The 20,147-nt window shown below is 34.5% G+C and overlaps 1 protein-coding gene across 1 annotated transcript; it reads right to left on the reverse strand.

Moving 5' to 3' along the window:
* Positions 1-1,269: 1,269 nt before the first annotated feature.
* On the reverse strand, positions 1,270-19,557 carry LOC106798298 (10 kDa chaperonin, mitochondrial). Its single transcript, XM_041013914.1, has 17 exons — positions 19,403-19,557; positions 15,058-15,142; positions 14,431-14,570; positions 11,770-11,828; positions 6,934-7,222; positions 6,623-6,835; positions 6,262-6,525; positions 5,463-6,121; positions 5,288-5,363; positions 5,110-5,200; positions 4,853-5,020; positions 4,671-4,775; positions 4,497-4,569; positions 2,691-2,815; positions 2,052-2,136; positions 1,818-1,874; positions 1,270-1,573 (listed from the first exon to the last, which is right to left on the reverse strand). Exons 1-4 carry the CDS (start codon positions 19,555-19,557, stop codon positions 11,801-11,803), a joined length of 408 nt encoding a protein of 135 aa, XP_040869848.1. The 3' UTR covers positions 1,270-1,573; positions 1,818-1,874; positions 2,052-2,136; positions 2,691-2,815; positions 4,497-4,569; positions 4,671-4,775; positions 4,853-5,020; positions 5,110-5,200; positions 5,288-5,363; positions 5,463-6,121; positions 6,262-6,525; positions 6,623-6,835; positions 6,934-7,222; positions 11,770-11,800.
* Between the last annotated feature and the right edge of the window lie 590 nt (positions 19,558-20,147).

The raw sequence follows: 20,147 nt of genomic DNA on the forward strand, positions 1-20,147 counted from the left end.
ATGACAAAAATACTACTTATCTTTAACTATTTAATTTGAAAAGATGGTATTTGTTCTGCAAAAATATTATATTTTTGTTCTAAACATCATAGTGAAAACATACCAACTGAACTCTCGTTATGAAATACATTTAATTGAAATTCAAATAGATAATAGTTAGAGAAAATCAAAATTGATATAGAACTCTCATTCTTCACAATCAGTGAAGAGAAAGTGTGAAGATATAAGGTTGGTTGGGTGGTTAAGAAGGAAGGGAAGGAGGAAAAGGTCGTGGGTTCAATCCCTCCTGTTAACAAAAACTAGCAATCTAACAATTAACATTTGCTGATAAAAAATAAAAAAAAAAGTGAAGAGAAAGTGTTAGCAGTTATCAGAATCAGATTTAGTCTATGGTATGTAGTATGTACATTTAGAAGCTACGATGGATGGGAGCCTCCAATCCAAAGGAAAATTCGCTCCACTGATGGTTTCCATGCACCAGAGAGTAAATAGAGGACATCAGCCTTTACAACATCTGCTTTCATTCTAAAAAGATTTGAGTAATGGTTTAAGACACTCTAAACCACTACGTTGAGCTATACATCAGGTGCTTGCGTTTGAAATGCATGTCTAAGTTCTTCATTCCGCCTTTCTTGCTCTTCAACCCATGTCCATATTCAATTTCAAAAGCAACAATCCCTGCTTCATATAACAGGACATTAGAAGAATGTAACAAGCTATAAGCACAATGCTTCTTACCCAAAAGTACTAGTATGGCATACCCTCTAAACTATGGAGTAGTGTTGTAGGCTCCTTGTGCAGAACCTGTCTCAGTATTCTATCCCGCAAGTAAAATATATGAGTCAAGTAATAGCAAAATGAATTATGTCTTATATTACTGTATGTTCAACTAAAAAGTAGTTAAAAATGCCTAAGTAAACATCAATATTGTATCCAAGACTAAACATGAAGATGGTAGTTACTCATAACTTAGAAAACATAGTACCGGAAATTATATAGGGGATAGTTCAAACGGGAGAGGGTGTATAAAGTCAAAACAACAAAAAAAATTGTGTAGTGGATTTTTTTATTTAGCTATGTAATTAAAGGGAAAAAGGGAAGAGAGAGAGAAAATTCATGGGAATAAGGTGCGAGGAAGCAAGAGGATGATGAACTGTTCATCACTTACAAGGAAGTTAAAATTGTTATTTAGTTAATTCAATGTAAACAGACAAAGATTAATTTTTGCAGGTATTCTATTTTTCTCCCATGGAGTGAATGCCAACCCTTTAGTATGTTTCATCTTGGTTTCAACAGTATGACAATATCAAAGTCGGCATGGAATCATCTTATATTTCAATTTGCCAAGTCAAGAAGTATAATTGCCAACTGCACATTATTTGCAATTTAGCTATCAGGGAGCATCATATAATGTACATATATGTCTCGTTGAAACAATGACAAGGTCGCTCATTAATTTTGTAGCTGCATCACTGCTGTTGTTGTAAACAGACAACATATCCTCATATAACCTGATAGCTGGTTCATCAACCCTCCCTTTAGCTCTTCTGAACTAGGCAAGAACCAACTCAATCTGAAATTGTTGGGAGAATTAAACAAGATTGTGTAAATAGCAAAAGAATTAGAGATAAAGAAGTGCCACAGTGGTGCAATATCCATTCTAATCCCATGGTAATTCAATGAAAATGGTAGAATAAATTAAATAAGGAGTTAACACTTAACTGCGAGCCTTGTCCAGAAATAACAATTTCAGTAATGGAATTGTTGATTACATGATCTGAAGTAATGGAATTATTAACCAAAAACTGCAGTCACACCTTTTTTTATTTATCTTCCTTGTCAAGTGTCTCTCTACGCTTGTCCTTATCACCTCCCTACAAAGAAAAATTCCAAGTGAGGCTCACATCAAGTACTAGTACAACAAATTTAATACATAAAACTAAACTAGATTGAAAACAGAGAGCCGTAAGGCTAAACAGCTTAATAAAGATGTCATCATTGTCTTTCTTGTTCGAGAGATGCTGCAAGGATTCAAAAACTTTAGTATCTACCTTTTTCTCCTCAGTCTTAAGTGTGTGGAAAGCCTTCCTTCTCTCTTCTAGTACTTTTTCATATTCCTTGAGAGTCATCTCCTATCTACCAGGAAAGAAATGTTATTAATTAAGCTATCAAATTTAAACAAACTAAAAGCATTAACTAAGAAATTCTACATACAACAATAGAAATAAAAGGCATGTTAAGAAATGCAAGAAGTATAAATTCACCCAATATTGAGAAGGAAAATTGTAAAAAATTAGTGATGGAAATGGAAATTAAGCCAACTGAGAATTTCTTCTGTGACTAACGATTGAATAATCATAGGAGTTCTCAAATTCATGGTTAAATTTCAAAAGTGCACAACATAAAAGTAGTACAAAAACAATAAAAAATAAAGATCCAAAGCAATGAGTGAGAACTCATAGCTGAAAGGGCAAGCTAAACTTTACCGGATTATCATTCATTCAACAGACTCCAGAATATTCCTGTAAATGTAAGTGACTTTACATCTATGATCATATGCACAATTACAATTTCATAATGAGCCAGTTATAAGTGACAAATAAAAAATCTTCTGCTTGACTACTGATAATGTTTAACATTTTCAGAACCAGACAAAATCAGAACAGTAGAAATAAACAAAGAACAATCACCTTATTCTCAGGCTCTTTTTGTTCAGCTTCATTAGTAGGATTTTCCTTGTTTCCATTTGCAGCAACATCATCCTCATCTGAAGGGTTTTTCTTTTCGTCACCAAAATTCTTAGCAGTTTCATTCACTTCAGCAGTGGCCCCAAGTAAAATTGAAGAGAGAAAAGAAATACACAAGAATAAAATTTCATGGAAATAGTATAAAACAGAATACATGTGCAGACTAGAGGTGGAAATCAACATGTTTTTAACAAATATCTATTGTTATTGACACATAAAAGTCATTACAGCAAGTAAATTGTTTCTAACACTTAATCAAATACATGACAAACACGAAAGCGGTTGTTTGCATGTTAACTATAGCTTTGTACATTGGATGCTTCTAAGTTTTACAAAATATTCTGCCCATTTTTTTCGTAATGTTGCCATGATGTTGATGTCTAGCGACGTGCCATCATTGAACCACTACACAATATAAAATACAAGTAATTAGTTACGTAGTGCTAAAAAATGAAGACAAAATTTACCAGCGTCCAATTAGTCTTCAACTGCCCGACGATTATGTTCCACATCCAATGCATGACATAATAGCCACACTCATAGGCTCCGTGATGTGCCATTATTTTCTCTTATTTCTTAACCCTTTTTTGCACCATTTTAAGAACTGATTAGTCTTAATTGTCAAATTAATTAGGCAGTTTTATTATTTGGGCCCATTCAACTAATTTGTTGTTTTTAATCTAATTTCAGGAATTAATGAAGCATTAGGCTTGAATCCAGAATTGGGCTTGAACTTGAAGAGGACAGACTATTTTATTCTACAAAATTATATCTTATCTTATCTTATCTTATCTAGATATTATTTAGATTTGATCTCATCTAGATATTATTTCATCTAGATCTTATCTTATCTAGATTTGATTTTATTTTATTTGTGGGCTTCGATTTAAAATAGATTTGTAAGCTTTGGGGCTGGAAAACTATATAACAGCACCAAGGTTCTAGTTTAGTTCTCTCTTCTCTCTTGTCTCTTCTCTTTCTCCTTTATTTTCATTTTTACAATTCCAGTTCTGACTTTTAGTTTTAGCAATAAAATTTTGTTCTTCAATAAAATTTCAGTCTCTATTGATTAATGGAAGGCTAAGTCCCCAACGTTGTTTTGTCTTGAGGATCAAGCATAGTTCTTTTTGAGGTTCTATTATTACTGTTAAATTCTATTTAGTTTTTCCTCTTCACTAATTACTCTGAATTTGTTGTTATTAATTCCTGCATGCTTAGTGCTTGATTAATTGTCTCTGCGCTTAATTTACGTTCATGCTTAATGATCGTTTATGAGTAATTGGTGTATGTGTTGCTTAATAACATAATGAATGCCTTATGTTAAATTTCACTTAGTAATTTAATTTAGGGTTGGATTAAGTGGTTGAACTGATAAAGGATAAATTCTCGCAACCTAGGATAAGAGACTTGCTTGTGAATCAAGGGGAAGCAACGTATTTTAATTCTGATATTTTCTAATTCAATTTTACTCGCTGTTTAATTTACAAAAGCAAACAACCCCCCCCCCCCCAATTTGTTACTATTTCCTACTATCTGTTATGAACATTTGGTTTATCATTGCTCGTTGGGAAACGACCTAGGATCACTTCCTAGTTACTGCACTTTAATGTTTATTTAATTCGGGTACGGCCTCTATCACTCCGCTTTGAACGTGACTCTACATTGAATGGGAAAAATCATTCAACGTTACAATTAACATGTTTTGCAAATGGAAATCAATTGTATCCAAATTCAAAATGTACAACTAACCTTCACTTCAATCCACCGCGGTGTACTATGACCAAATTTCCCCTCACTCTTGGTTTCCAAAGTCTTAAATGCACTGTAAAGAAACATTAAAATTGTTAGCTAATGTGGGCAACACTACTACAGTACCACGGGTTCTATAACCAAAATTCCACAACTTAAAATGAGTTACTTAACTTGTTAATTGCAGCTTTTATATGAACATCTGGCCTTCTATGCAAAGAACAAAACCAGACGACAGTATTTTTTTTAGGACACAAAACAATAAGCTACCAATGTCCCCTACATTTGCATGTACAACAGTGATGTATCAATAACACAAACATCATTTAACTTATAACACAACATAGTCAACATACTAATTCAAATAAGCGCCTAGATAGACATCTCGGTTCGATTCCTTAAGCCATTTTTCAATGTATTCTTCACATTGTCCACGTCTATCGTTTGCATTCAGTATAGCCTGCGGCTCAAGGAATCCATACACCGATCCTAGACCGTCACTTTGACTCAATTGGTCCATATACCTATTTTGAACAGTTGGAAAAATTAGTTAACATCATGTATATAAAGCAACAGACATACATTATTAGTGAATGACATGAAATATATTTACATGGTCCATAATTGTAGTATAGCTATGTTCAAACACTGTACGCCTGATATTATTTCATTCACATCAGCACAGGTAACGAACAATGATGCAGCTGCATTTGGAATTCCAAATTTAGTTACATCCCACACTAACTCTACAGGCTTCTCATAAATGTCAACTAGGCTTTTAATCAACTCACGCAAGGGGTCATCTACAACAACATCGTTGACCACTTCAACAGCTTCAGTGTCTTTAGTTGGACTGCTGCCCTCATGCTAAATATTAAAGGAAACCAACAATTAAAGTAATGTTAGGAAGCATGTTATGATATAGGTACGTATGTATAGAATTGGAAAACATAAAAAGTAAAATACCTCAATAAAGATTTTTTTAACAAGTGGTGTTGGTCATGCAATGAATGTGTGAAGGGCCTGCCTGACACACTTAATCTCTAATGTCGGGAATGGGACCTCAGCGTCACCGTCAATAACTTGCTCAACACTAACCCTTATGACATCGTCTGCATAAGCCACATTGTGTATGGTCGAGCCTCTATCATATGTTTTTCCCAAGGCCACCAACTCAATTGAATCTTGGCGCTGCACATACAACCCCATAGGGGGTTTGACAGGAGCAACATCATTAGGCATACATGGGTTGACAACACTCTCCGCATTGCTCCCTTTTGTGCTCACTCGTGCTCCTAACACATGTGTATCTAGCTGAATATGTGTTGGGATCAACGATCCCCTCTGCGACATCTCAAGTATGATTTGTTCCTTCAACTCATCTTTCAATACCAGTATTTCATTTTTCCACTGTTCCTGTAAGCCTCCAATTATTTCATCCAATTGTACTTGGCTGATCAACCCTGATGAGCAGCTGGAGCCACGTGCTGCCCTTCCAAAGTATTGACTTATTGTGACCCCAGACCCCGCTGCCCGAACACGGCCTCCATGATCCGGTCGCCTGATGGCAGTGCTCAGTATGTCTTCACGACCATGGGGGACAAAGGTACCCTGTCTCGTTTGTTCTTCCAATGTGGCATGCATCAAACACATTATAAATGTACAATTAACTTACAATCTGAACAACCAAGTCATAAAATTATCAAAAACAAACAATTATTTCAAATTTCAGTAAATTGTATTAGAAATGGAACAAGCAACTCACAATTTTATCAGATATTTCTTGTGCTGACTGAGATGTCATATGTCCATATTGCTTAGTGCGTGCCAACACCCACTTGAAATTTCTTTGAATGGGAGATGGGGGATCCCCAGAGTTTGGTGTACTCTCAGTTGTCATTGCTTCATGTTGTCTTTTCGTCATCTTCTCGTGCATCATCTTCTTTTCAAGCAAATTATACCCCCTACGAGAAAGTACATGAGGGCAGTGATTGTATTTTTGGATCTCTTGCATCTTCTTCCTGATTCCCTGTGATGTAGCAATTTATTTAATAATCATTAAAGATTAAGTTGGCTTTATATTCACCAATTTATTTTTGAAACATTAAAAGATATTGACCTCTAACCTGCCAGTTAGGAGTTTTGCGGCTTGCAGCAAGTTGCTCCCAAGTTTCTTTATCTACGTCATATTTGACTGGAGGATCATGTTCATGTTGACCTTCGGAGTTACCATACACAAATCTAGTCATCAGGTTACATTTAAATTGCCTCTATCTACTGGCCATGGTGGACATGACCTTTTTCTTTGCATTCAATTCTTCTGGGATATCAAATTTTTCCTACATTACAAGGGGTTTTGTAAATGTTTGACAAATTGCATACCATTCAATTTTATGAGCAAATAAACCAACATGTACTCAATATTAAAATCACTTACCAAAATGTCATTCCATACTAGGTCCTTTAGCGTGTCTGGAACATCTTTCCAGCTATTATGTACAATGGGAATTTTCTCTCTGGCCATGACCCCAAGATAACTGTGGAATTTCTCTTTGAATGGACCTGATCCTCGGCCAGTTGCGGCTTCCACGTAAACAGTTGGTTTTGGCTGATCCAATGCTCGTACAGTCAACCTCCGTAGCCGTGTTGATTTTCTAGTAATCCTAGACTTTGTTGGTGACTGAATATTTGACTGCGGAGGGGACGCTGGTGGGGTTGCCATGAACCTGTCAAAGAAAAAGAAGTATGTTATAAACAACAACATACTAATTTTATAAACTTACTTAAAAGGAAATATATGAACATTAATATCTACAAAACACAAAAGGCATAAGGTTATTACATGTCATTGATAAGAATTAGTTACATAACAATGTTCTCTCATTGTCCTTCATCATGATCATTACGATTTGCGTGTACATCGTCAACGTAGTGTGAATCATTCATATTAGGCATAGTTGCCGAAAAAGGTGGTGTCTCACAAATATCAAGCATCGTTGGATCATGTGCGTCATTTAAACCACTAGGTCTTCCCTATAGAACCACTGAATATCTTGAATCGCAAGGGTCTTCGACAGAAAATACTTGTCTTGCTTGTTGTGCCATAATGAAAGGTTCGTCCATGTAACCCACCTTGTTGAAGTCCACTAAGGTAAATCCCATTTCATCTTGCCGGACACCGGTACGGGCATTGATCCACTTACACTTAAACGCATGCACTCTAAAATTAGTATAGTCAAGCTCCCAGATTTGTAAGTGACTCCAAAGTAATGCATGGATGCTCGAATATGATTGTTGTCTGATGCACTGCAAAAGTGATCCGAATCAGCATCAACAGTCACCCCACTATTTTGCATCGAGCTTTTCTCATCTTGGGACTTAGTATAGAAGGAATAATTGTTGATGTGATACCCTTGCCACGTCGGAACATTTAGATTTGGCCCAAGAGCTAACAATCGTAATGTTTTCGAAGTAGCCTCATCAGCAAATATTGTGTGTCTAAACCACTTCATGAAAGTTCTGTTGTGCTCTTGCAAAACCCTCATCATGTTGAATTTTGGGTTAAGTGCAGCGACTTCTTTTTTGTGGGCATCTATGTATGGAATGACCTCTGCTGTATTATTCAATATATATAGATGTGCTTGTGAGATCTCGTGGCAAGTCATTGTCACAACATTGTAGCCTCGTGTACCCTTGCCCCTTGGTGTCATCACAAGACGAGGTTCAGGTACCCTGACAGATTTAGCAACTTCAATGTACTGCGAGCAATACTCAATACATTCTTCAGCAACATACCTTTCAACAATCGAAGCTTCTGGTCAATGTTGATTCTTGGTATACCCCTTTAACACCTTCATGTACCGTTCAATTGGATACATCCACCGTAAAAATACAAGACCACACAATCGGATCTCCCTGACTAGATGAACAATTAAGTGAACCATTATGTCGAAAAATGATGGAGGAAAGTACATCTCCATCTGACAAAGGACAATGGCAGCCTCGTTTTCCAATTCATCCAATCTTGCAGGGTCAATGACTTTGCTACATATAGCATTAAAAACAAAGCATAGACGAGTTATGGTAACCTGAACTTTGTCAGGCAAGATTCCCCGAATTGCTATAGGCAGTAGTTGTTGCATTAATACATGACAATCATGATATTTCAAGCCAACCAATTTAAGATCATTAATGGATACAAGGCTGTTGATATTTGAAGAGTATCCTTCAGGGACTTTGACATTCCGCAAACAATGACAAAAACTCCTCTTTTTCTTTGTTGACATTGTGTGACATGTTGGGGGTAGATACGTTCGTGAACCTTTTGCTACTGGATGTAACTGCTCCCGTATACCCATGTCAACCAAGTCTTGACGACACTTCAAACCATCCTTTGTCTTACCTTTAATGTTAAGAAGGGTGCCAATTAAACTATCACAGAAATTTTTCTCCACATGCATGACGTCTATACAATGTCTAACAACAAGATCAGACCAATAAGGAAGCTCAAAGAAAATGGACCTTTTCTTCCAGGTGTTTGTCTCACTACTGGTTTTTTTTGTATCTTCCCAAAGATAGTTATGATGTCGCTCACACGATCATGTACTTCTTTACCATGTAATGATTTTGGCGCACTTTCATTTTCTTGAGATCCATTGAAAGCTTTCTTCAATCGTCGATATGGATGGAACTGGTTCAGAAATCTTTGATGCCTTGTGTATACTATTTTCTTTCCATGTTTTAGTGGACGAAACTTGTATTTTTCTCACATATAGGACATGTGTGATGGCCTTTCACACTGTAACCACTTAAATTTCCATATGCTGGAAAGTCATTTATGGTACAGAAAACCATTGCACGCAACCTAAAGGTCTCCTGCAAATTCCCATCCCAAACATCTACCCCGTGTTCCCACATTGTTCGTAGGTCTTCAATCAATGGAGTTAGATACACGTCAATATCATTACCGTGTTGTCTTGGTCCCGCTATCATCATGCAAAGCATTATGTACTTTCGCTTCATGCACAACCAAGGAGGAAGGTTATAAATCATTAGCAAAACAGGCCATGAACTGTGATTGGTGCTTAAGTTACCAAAAGGGTTCATTCCATCGGAGGCAAGACCAAGCCTTAGATTTCTGGCCTTATTCCCAAAATCAGGATACAAAGCATCGAATGCCTTCCATTGCGGACTATCAGCCAGATGTCGGAGCAATCCATCAATTTTTCTGCCTTCAACATGCCATATCAACTATTTTGCATCATATCTATTAGCAAACAATTTCCTAAACCATGGTATTATTGGAAGATACCAACAAACCTTTGCTGGATGACTGTTCTCTGCGGTTGCAACATCACTCTCTTCATGGTTGTTGACCTTGTAGCGGGATACACCACATGTTGGGCATGTGCGCATTTTTGCATACTCATTTCTATACAATATGCAATCATTTGGGCATGCATGGATTTTCTGGTACTCCATTCCCATTGAACATAAGATCTTCTTCGCCTCATATTGACTCTTTGGAAACGTGTTATCTTCAGGAAGCAACTTTTTCAATAACACTAGCAATTCAGTAAAGCTCTTGTCACTCCAGCCAAATAGTGCCTTCAAGTTGACCAAAGCTAAGACCGCAGACAACCTTGTGAATGTTGTGCACCGAGAATACAAAGGAGTCTTTGAATCATTCTCTATTTTGTCATACAAAGGAGCATGTGCTTGCCGAAAACCATCCTGCCCTAGGTCACAAATCATTTCTTCTATACGACAACTCGTATCTACATCGACTGCCTCAGTGTGAAACAATGTTGGATTGTCTGGCAATTCCCCATGCCATATCCAGTTTGTGTAATTTGGAATCATCCCATGACATATTACATGGAAAAAATATTTGTCGCGCAAGGAGGGGGCATGCATTTCGGTAAATTGGAGAAACTGTTCCACCCCAGTCCCATACTCAGCAATGATGCGTGATGCTCTCATCCAACTTCGATCCATGTTGTCCGTTTGCTGCACAACCTTATGAAGTTATGTAACATGCATGCGACATCTCACTTTTCTAAGTAAAGGTATGGCCCTATTCCATTCAGGAAGTAATTTTTTTTATAGTAGATTTAATACTACAAGTTAATTGTCTTTTCTAAATTTGACAAAATTTTGGCAGCATTTCGCCTAAGTCCCCAAGTACACAAGATGAAAGCGGTGATGTATTGTTATCCACCACATTCAAGTATGCACTCGGAGAACAAAGGGAAATGAAGTATACCGAAATGTTGACAAATTTAAGAAAAGAAAATTAACCTATACGTAATAATCTACTACAAAAAAAGATTCTTCCCAAACTGTCCAAACGGACAATTCAAGATTCAATACACCGATTAATACAAACTATCTCTATTAATTGATGTATAGAATCTTAAATGGGAAACTAAGGTTCACTCGCAATGCTCATAATTTAGTTATATAATCCATCACGTCATATATAAAGAAGCATTCAATTATCATTGTTGTGAGTCAAAGAAATACAAACCTAAAAAATATGGTAAATAACAGCTACAACTGTGACGATAGTAATGGCAAGGCAAAGACAGCAGGGTAGATTCAACTCCTTAGTATGTGGAAAAATTCATTGGTTCTAGGTTATTTTTCAAAAGCAACTACCAACAAACAAAAAGCACATAATATCCAATATATCAGAGCTTATTTCTACTTCTCAAGCACAAGGTATAAAGAATTGTGTAATTAAGGATGTAAATAGGAACTATAACTGACTGACATAAAAGTTACAAATAAATTTGTATACTAAACTCCAACAAAATGTAATTAATAAAAATGAAGGTTGGTTAAACTTTCTTCTACCAATAGCATTTTGAATATGTATAAGAGTGTGAAACTAATAACTATTAGAACAAAAATCAATTGTTCAAAATTTTTGTTATACAAATCCATAATAATTGATCGACCTTTTACAAATATTAATGCTAACCTCGTCAGCAAGTAGTCAACAAAAGAAAAAGGGTGCATAAGCATAAAGAAGGCTTTATTGTAAATGATACATCATGCATGAAACTGTCTGTGGTTTTCATTTAGCTATTATGAAAATTTTGAGTTATTAAGTAGGCTATATATTAGGTCAAAGCTAAGGATCATTGTTTAAGTATGAGCAATATCATTCATAAAATACCGGTATTTCTAGGGAGTATCAAGCTAACTGCATGCAGTTTCTGACATTCAAAGGCAAAGTTGGATCATTTAGATCCAGCCAGATACATACTTAGCTTTCCAGTGAGCACATTCTTTATTCTCTAGTAGTTCAAGAAGTCCTTCCAGTATCTGCATATTTAATTTAAACTAAATAATTAAGATATTTAATCAAACGATAAAAGGAAAAAGGAAAGAAAAAAAAGTGTAGTGAGTTTCAATAAAGGAAACAGTCCAAACTTCATATGTTGAAAATAAAGGATTTCAAATATATACTGCCATAGTTTTCTGTCTAGGATTTTAACTGTTTAGTGCAAGTTTGGGCTCAACAGTGCATATTGGAATGCAAGAAGAGCTCATACCTGTCAATTAACCTCATATATTCTCAATTAAAAACAATTATAGAAGAATAAAACATTTAAAATTAGTACCTCCAATCTTTCACAGCTGCAGTAGTGAGCTATATATTATCATATTCATGAGATGGACGATAATTTTACCAAAAAAGGGGTGGCACCACATATATCTGATCAAACCAGCAGTATTTATAGGAACATGAAATTAAAATAAATACTCATTAGTGTTAATATCACCATCCTAAAATTAAAACTAGTGGTGCTGGTAACTTAGATACCAAGTCAACCAGAGGGTAAGGTAGCCACCTACTCAAGCCAAAAGGATATTGATAATTGACCATTCCCAATTCCATATATTATATTTCTTTTAAAATTTCCCAAGCTGCACAAATATCTTGCCAAAACTTGCTAAACTCTTGTGATTTGTCTAAAAGAAAGTTTATTCCCATAACCACATCTGTATTTCTCTCTAACATTTCTTGAACATAAGGACATCTCATAAGAGGATAACTGCCAAATAGCCCTGATCATAAAGGCAAGATTAGCTTCCATCATCTTCCTCAATCCCAAGCCTCCCTTACTTTTTGGAGCACAAATAGCAACCCAAGACATGTGATGGAGGACTATGAAGATAAAAAATGAGTTTAAAATGAAGCCAAATCTCAAAATAAGAATTTATGTAATTGGACTTAAGAATACAATTCATGCGCACTAGCCACTAATAACACATGGTCCATGAGCCATCGAGAAGGTGAAAGTCAAATATTATCACATTTTTATATGAAAAGTAACTTGGGAATGGATAGGTAGACTTGTAAAACAATCTCTCTTTTTTTCTCTTTTTTTATTTACTTTGTTTTTCTTGTTGTTGAGTTTAATCATTTGGTTCGGTTGTAGAATCTCCCCTTTAGAATTGGGTTTAGAACTTAGAAGAAGACATAAATAAAAATATAAATATAAATTGCACTGTGTTTCTGATCAGTTCAAGAAAAAAGACAAAACTTAAATATAATTTTATATGTATTTTTGGTGTTGTTTTTCCATCAAAATTGAAATTTCACCTCAATAATTCAAGTTAACATTTAATAGAAAACTTAAACCTTTATTAAGCATATTATCAAAATCATACTTAAATTCTGATTTTAAAAAAAAACACTAGAAATATTTGTGAAACTGCATCTTTATGTTGTCCAATAAATCTCAAGGCTTTTTTAAGTTTTATCATATATTCATTATATTTGTATCATTCACTAAAAAAATTTCAATGTAGAAGTACAGTAAAGAATAAACTGCACAACTATCTAGCAGCTATACTATAATATGATTAGGTTGAAAAGGTAGACAAGCACAACTAGGGTCCTGATACTGATAGCAAGCACTATTCCTTTTACCTTTCAAGTGGGATAGTACTTTTGCAGAAGCTTTTAATTAAAAAACATAAGGGAGACAGTGAATAAACACGCATATACATGGATAAACAAACTGATGAAAACTACATTTTAACATCGAATCTCACCAACACAAGCATATAATTAACTTTCAAATTAAACTCCAGGACAAAATGAACAACTGAAATCCTAAAGAGATATTTATGCTCACTCTTGAAGTAAGTCATATGCATACATATGGCTCCTCCGTAACGTCAAGAATTGAGTAAATATTAACTTTTAAAAACAATATTTACATAACTTTTAAAAAAAATACACTATCAGTGCTATATTATTTATTTTTAAAATTACCTCTCCATGTTTCATTGAACATTATTAATTATTAATAATATAAACTTGTACTTTTATTCCTATATTAATGCATATAGCATTGATATGTTGTCATGTTGATTGATTGTATAATTCATGTCAGTGGTCTATATATTTATCCTTACGGATTTTGATTTTAATTATTACAGATAAAATTGTATACTTTTCAGCATTTTGTGTAGTGGGTGAGTGAAATTTTGCAATTTTGGTTCAACTGGAAATGGATCTGATTGACTCTCAAGGAAGCTTTTATTTTTTATTCCTTTCAGTTTCTTTCTCTCCATTTCATATCTTTCTTGCATGCCCTTATGGTAAGGCTTTCTCTTCCTTTCATCTTTCTCTCAATTTGCAGACACACAATAACATTTACTCACTTAGACCTGAAGGGATCAACTTTGTAACAAGAAATGAATCTTCTAGGCATCATGTAGGCAAAACTATCAAAGTTTAAGTGAAATCATGAAAAGAAACAATTTCTTTACAAAAATATAGGACCTCAAGAATAATTCTAGTCCATTCAAACATTTATATCTACCATATTAAATTTCAGGATGAAGTTGAAGAATTGAATGAGGGTATAAAATAAACTAATAAATAAAACATATCATAAAAAATACATACTCTTTGTTATCAAGCTTCACCTCAGTTCCCCCATATTCAGGCAAAAGAACAGTATCACCTTCCTTAACAGCCATAGGAATTAGCTTCCCATTCTTACTGTGAAAGCCAGGGCCAACAGCAATAACTTTTCCGAAATTTAGCTAAAGAAAAACATGTAAAAATACATCAACTCAGCAAATGCACTTCAACAAATCAAGAATTTAACACAATATGCATGATTTGCAATGATAAATTGTCAATTATCAGTCTAAAGAAACTGAAACATTAACTTGGTAAAGACTTTGACCATTTCAACCAACAAAACTCAAAATCATCAAATTTAATTGTTATTGGAAATACACTAAGACAACTACTCTACAATACAAAGAACCACAGGATCACAATCCAAAAGAAAAAAAAAAAGTTGAACAACAGGCATCGGCTTAATTAGTACCCACCTGTGTACGATATCATATCACAATATCACACACAGAAAATTGGAGAACTTAAATACCCCTAAAAAAAGGAGTACAAATGGAATAAGTAAATTTGAACAAATCAAGCCAAGATGAAACTTTGAGATGAAAATCGAAGACCCAAAAGGAGGAATTCAAAAGGGTATGAATGAATTGGATTGGGAGAGTAAACCTTGGAGGATTTCCCAGGTAACAAAATGCCAGCGTTGGTCTTTGATGAAGGCACAATTTTCTCCACCAAAACCCGATTGAAAATTCTTGCTTTTTTTAAACAAACAGTTATCTTTTCAAAATGACTTCTAGCTTCTTTGTGTTTCCCTATTTTTGTCTCTCATACATTCACTCAACAGAGACAGAGAAGCATGTTCTCCGGCACAAAGCAAATCTGTCTAGTTTTCTGATGTAGTATTAATTGAAGATTAAGATTTTAGGGAGATAAGATAGCTATGAAAATATATTAGTAACAAATAAGTTGGCTAATCACAGGCCCTCAGACCTGTGGGAATGCTTATTTCATGTGGACAAGAAAGCTGAATGAAAGCATCAATAGTGAAAACCTATCATATGTGAAATTCTTTTCTTTACCTGCAACTAGCTGCTATGCCTCTTAGGTCTTTCTAACATCCCTCTTCTAAAGTCCATTCAGCTTTCAATAATGTTTCAGCTTTCTGTCAATTAACCTGTTTTCTACTTTAGTTTTGATTTTCGATGAGAATATACTTAAACATCAGTTCAATTAAAAAGTTATGATCAACTAATGAAATGACAAGTAGTGCTAAAAAGGTGGGGTAACACCAACCAGGCAATGACTTTGGTGTATATATGTAGCTTGATGTGTGTAATTGTTTATCACCTCAGAAGCAAATGATGAAAAGCACCATTCAGCAATAAAAGGTAGACATATATCATGAAGATGAGATAATCTTTTCTTTGTGGTGGGAAAGCAAAAGAAGGTATAATTAATTGAATAGTGAATTGTGTATAAAAACAAATCCACTTCATTAAGAGCATAAACAGAATCTATATGTAATATTCATGCACCCTGGACCAATTCTTTGTCATCCTTATTGTCGTCGATGCCTTGTGAGGAACACTATTACTCAGCACCATGTGTTCTTTATTTCGTCTTTTGTTATCACAATGAGGGGGATCTTGAAAAAGAAGGCATTGAAGGGAATCCAATCCGAATTTTAAAAGTAGCATATACAATGCATGAATTTAACTAAAAAACACTAGCTTTGTCCCTAGACACGCTCTCATGTCTTGCTCATAATCTCTGCTGACAGTTTGTCCTGGGGGAATGTATTGTACTTCATTCTATGCATGAGTGCCTCACATTAATATTGTTTCCTTATAACTACATAAATTATATATCATCTTATCCTCATCCCTTTTGACTAATTTGGAAACTAATAAAATAATATATATATATATATATATATATATATATATATAGGGTAAATTATGTTTAGATTTTTTTTTAATTTCTAGTCAAAAAAAGATCCAGATCATACCTTTGGATGATTGCATAACTTTTTGAGAGTTGTTATATAGGCCAAAATCTTTGATTGCTTCAGTTCTTCAGTAATTGCCCGCTTAACCTGTGATTGAGGACATGGATTTATCAATTCGGTTTTGATAATCTTGTTTCTATCAATTCCCAATAGAGTAAAACACCTTATGAAAAAAAAATGGCTCAACAAAAAATGGACTTTACATTTTTGGATTGTATAAAATGTTTATATAGGTTTGATTGTAGTGGAGTCAACTTGCAGCAAACAACTTCAACTATCTGTGCCACAAAAGAAATAGGTCATGGATATAAGATTAAGAGCATAGGTAATCAAACAATAAAGATACAGTCCATTCATCACTTATTTTTTTCCTATGAATAAATGAAAAGTGTTTTTTCCCTTGATGACATGAAAAATCAAGGCATGAAACCATATTGAATTACTTTTATTGCAGCATTGTTAGCTCCTATTGCTGTTGTGGCATACTTTCTAAAACTTTGGAATATTTTAAAGTTGAGTTTTATAATTTGGAATGTTCACCCAAACAAATGTTTTAAGATATAAAAGCTCTATTATGAATGACACCTAAACCAAGTTATATTATATAACCTTGATTTACTTACAAAGCCTTTTCAAAACACAGCAAACCTACAATTACTACCCCATACAGGTATATATACACTCAATTAACTATATGTTTGGTTATATAAGTAAAGCTACTAATTCGAGTCAACTTAAGCTAGCAACACAAAAACTACTATGTAGTTGGGCATATAACCAAAGAAGCTAAAAAATCTTGATAAAACTTACTTTAATTTTAAAAAGCATCATATTGAGATGCTTCGATCAAGATGGGCATATTATTATAGGAAAGACTGATGATGTCATATTATAATAGGAAAGGTCAAGGATCAAAAGAGAAGGAATGTTTGGGCAAAGAGGAGATGACAAAACAATGTTATTATGATGAAGATAAAGCTCCCGAAGATTAAAGGATCCTGATCCATTCAAATACAATATGATAAAAGCATGCCACACAATTTTATCCATGTCCAATTTCAAAAAGGGTGCATCTTTTATTCATAAAATTTCTCCCATTTCATCTCATATTTGCCTTGATTTACCTAAGCTACACTATTAAGATGACAATTTTACATGTGTCTAAGCTGAGTTTTTCGTTCAAGAATTCAATTGGACATACACAGCTTATACCAAAGACAACCTGAACTTTTTAAACCTATAACATATTACAAACATGCAGAATAGGTATAATATTCGAAACCTAATAATCATGTGATTATTTATAAATAGAAAGTGGCTTCTGCAGAGTAAGCAACCATATTTCTAAGCAAAGTACTATGCAATATATTGCTTATTGATTGGTGAATTATAAAGAATTCAAAAACAAAAGAATAATTTAGGCCAAACAAAAAGAAAAGAAAATTTTCCAAATGTTATTCTAAATTTGGTTTCCACTGTTATCTCATAATTCATCACTGCAAAAGAGAGGACTCGCTACAGGAACAAACTTAGAAAGGCGAAAATTCCAACGCCGCCCTAATCTAACAAGCTGTCTTCAAATATGTGTTTTCTTATGAATTTCCTTTGCCAGTTTCCCTCTCAGTCATGGATCGCAGGAAAATCGATGCAAAGTTTATTTAACTAATAATCAGAATCAGAAAAACCACAAAAATGACAATAAAACCATCTTTACCCTAAATCCAGGATCAAATCCACATAAATCCACCCAAGAGAAAGAGATGAAGAAACCAAAACTAGACCAGACCAGTCAAAGACATCTTTGGTGTGCTAACTGCTAAATTCATAAATCCTCATATGATAAAATTCACAAAAAAAAAATTGAGACATTTGTTTTATCATTTTTATTAATTTTTTTCTAAATAAAGAAAAGCAACAACAAATAGCAACAAGAGAAAGGAACTCTGTGGGATGATGCCCTATATCCTAGAGTACAGAGTAGCATACTGCAGCTCTTACACATATAGTACATTAGTAACTATCTTGCTAGATCCATTTACCCTGTCTTGCGTGATTGGGTACTGAGATCCAAATTTTTTTATGCAGCAAATTAAAATAATATAAAAATCTCAAACCAAAAACAACCCCCAAATCTATATACCTATATCTGCAACTTCAGAAACTTATGAATGATGAAAATGTTATCTTCATTAGCAATACACAGACATGGTGTCCACCTCCCAAAACTTGAAACCAGTTTTGGGCTTTAATTTCTATATATCCTTTAATTAGTTTTTATTTTTATCATAAACGAATAAATCTCATTGAAAGGGGGAATTATTAAGAAGAGAAAAAGAACACATCATGACATAACCAAATTAAGGAAGAGGAAATATACCCAAATCCAGAAATCAGATATAATAGCAAATCGTAAAATATGCAAATATGGTTAGGTAGAAGATAGAGGTTGGATGTTCTGATAGAAATTGTGATAGAAGCCCTAGGTAGGTAGGGACGAAATTGAAGACATTGAGGCTTGAGAAACCCAAATAGCTATGGATAATGGAGCATAATGGCATGGCTTTGAATGATTACACAAAGGGAAAACACCAAACAAAGGCTCAAATAGAGCAACAGGTAGTATCCGTCCTTGAGTGACAGAAAATGACATATTCTTTTAGCCTTTATTTTTCTGTAGCTTATCTAACCCTCAATGTCTATCATTTTATGGTTTGCACACTTCTCATTCAGAAGCTAAAACATAAGGTTCTACACATGCACTTGTCCAAAAGCTAAAACTAACTTATGATAAAGCTAATAAGAAAGTAGAAAACGAAACACATAGAAAAATCAAAGAGAGGAAAAAAGAAACCTTACAAGATGAGAAGGTTAGGGTTCAGTTTGGCCTTCTTCGAGGATGATTACGGGGTTTATTATAACTGCTCAAGCGTCTCACGAACAGCGGCCAAATACGTTTCACCTTTGAGTCACGGGGTGTGCTGTCCAGCGCGGAAGGGAGAGTACCGAAGAGGTGACTGAAGCAGTGATGAAAGTTGTGTAGGGCAACTGAGTGAAAAAGCTAGGTCCTCGGTGAGGTTTGAAATGCGAGTGAGGTCCACAGTAACGCGAGTGAGGTCACCGAGTGTCACGTGGCTATCTACATGTCGTGCACACCACATCGGTCTCCATGAAACAAACGTTGTGGAAGTTTCAGCTTTCTTATTCGAGTACGGGCATCTACAACACCGTTGTCATTTTTTAACTGATAATTATGAAACTGCCACCGCGTGTTATACTACAGTGGTTATTTTTGACCGAAGTCGTTACTGTGTTGTGAAAACTTCTTTTTTTAGTAGTGGATGTATTTGAGGAGGACCATTAAGATTGAGAAAGAATGATTTCAAGCAAAGCTTTTTTAGAACCCTATTTTCAAATGACTTTCATCTTCTAGGATAAGTCATTTTATAATTGTTTTTTTTTTCTTTTTGTGACCTTTATGTTGACAAGTATATTGTATTGTCTTCCATTTTCAACACTCTTTATTATTTGCATAGTTAAATACTTATATAATTGTTCTATTGTTTATATCAAAATTTTGTATGTAATTGTGTGCATGTGCATTGTACGGACACTAATACTAGTTATCATAATATAGTTTTAGTGATGAACGACTCATTTCTTACTATTGTTGCCATGCTTTGTTTGTTGCATGTCCCTAATTTAGCTTTCATTTTGTGATATTTCACCTTGGGACATCATTTACTTGTTG

This window comes from Glycine max, chromosome 3 (genome assembly GCF_000004515.6).
Source record: "Glycine max cultivar Williams 82 chromosome 3, Glycine_max_v4.0, whole genome shotgun sequence".
NCBI classification, from domain to species: domain Eukaryota; kingdom Viridiplantae; phylum Streptophyta; class Magnoliopsida; order Fabales; family Fabaceae; genus Glycine; species Glycine max.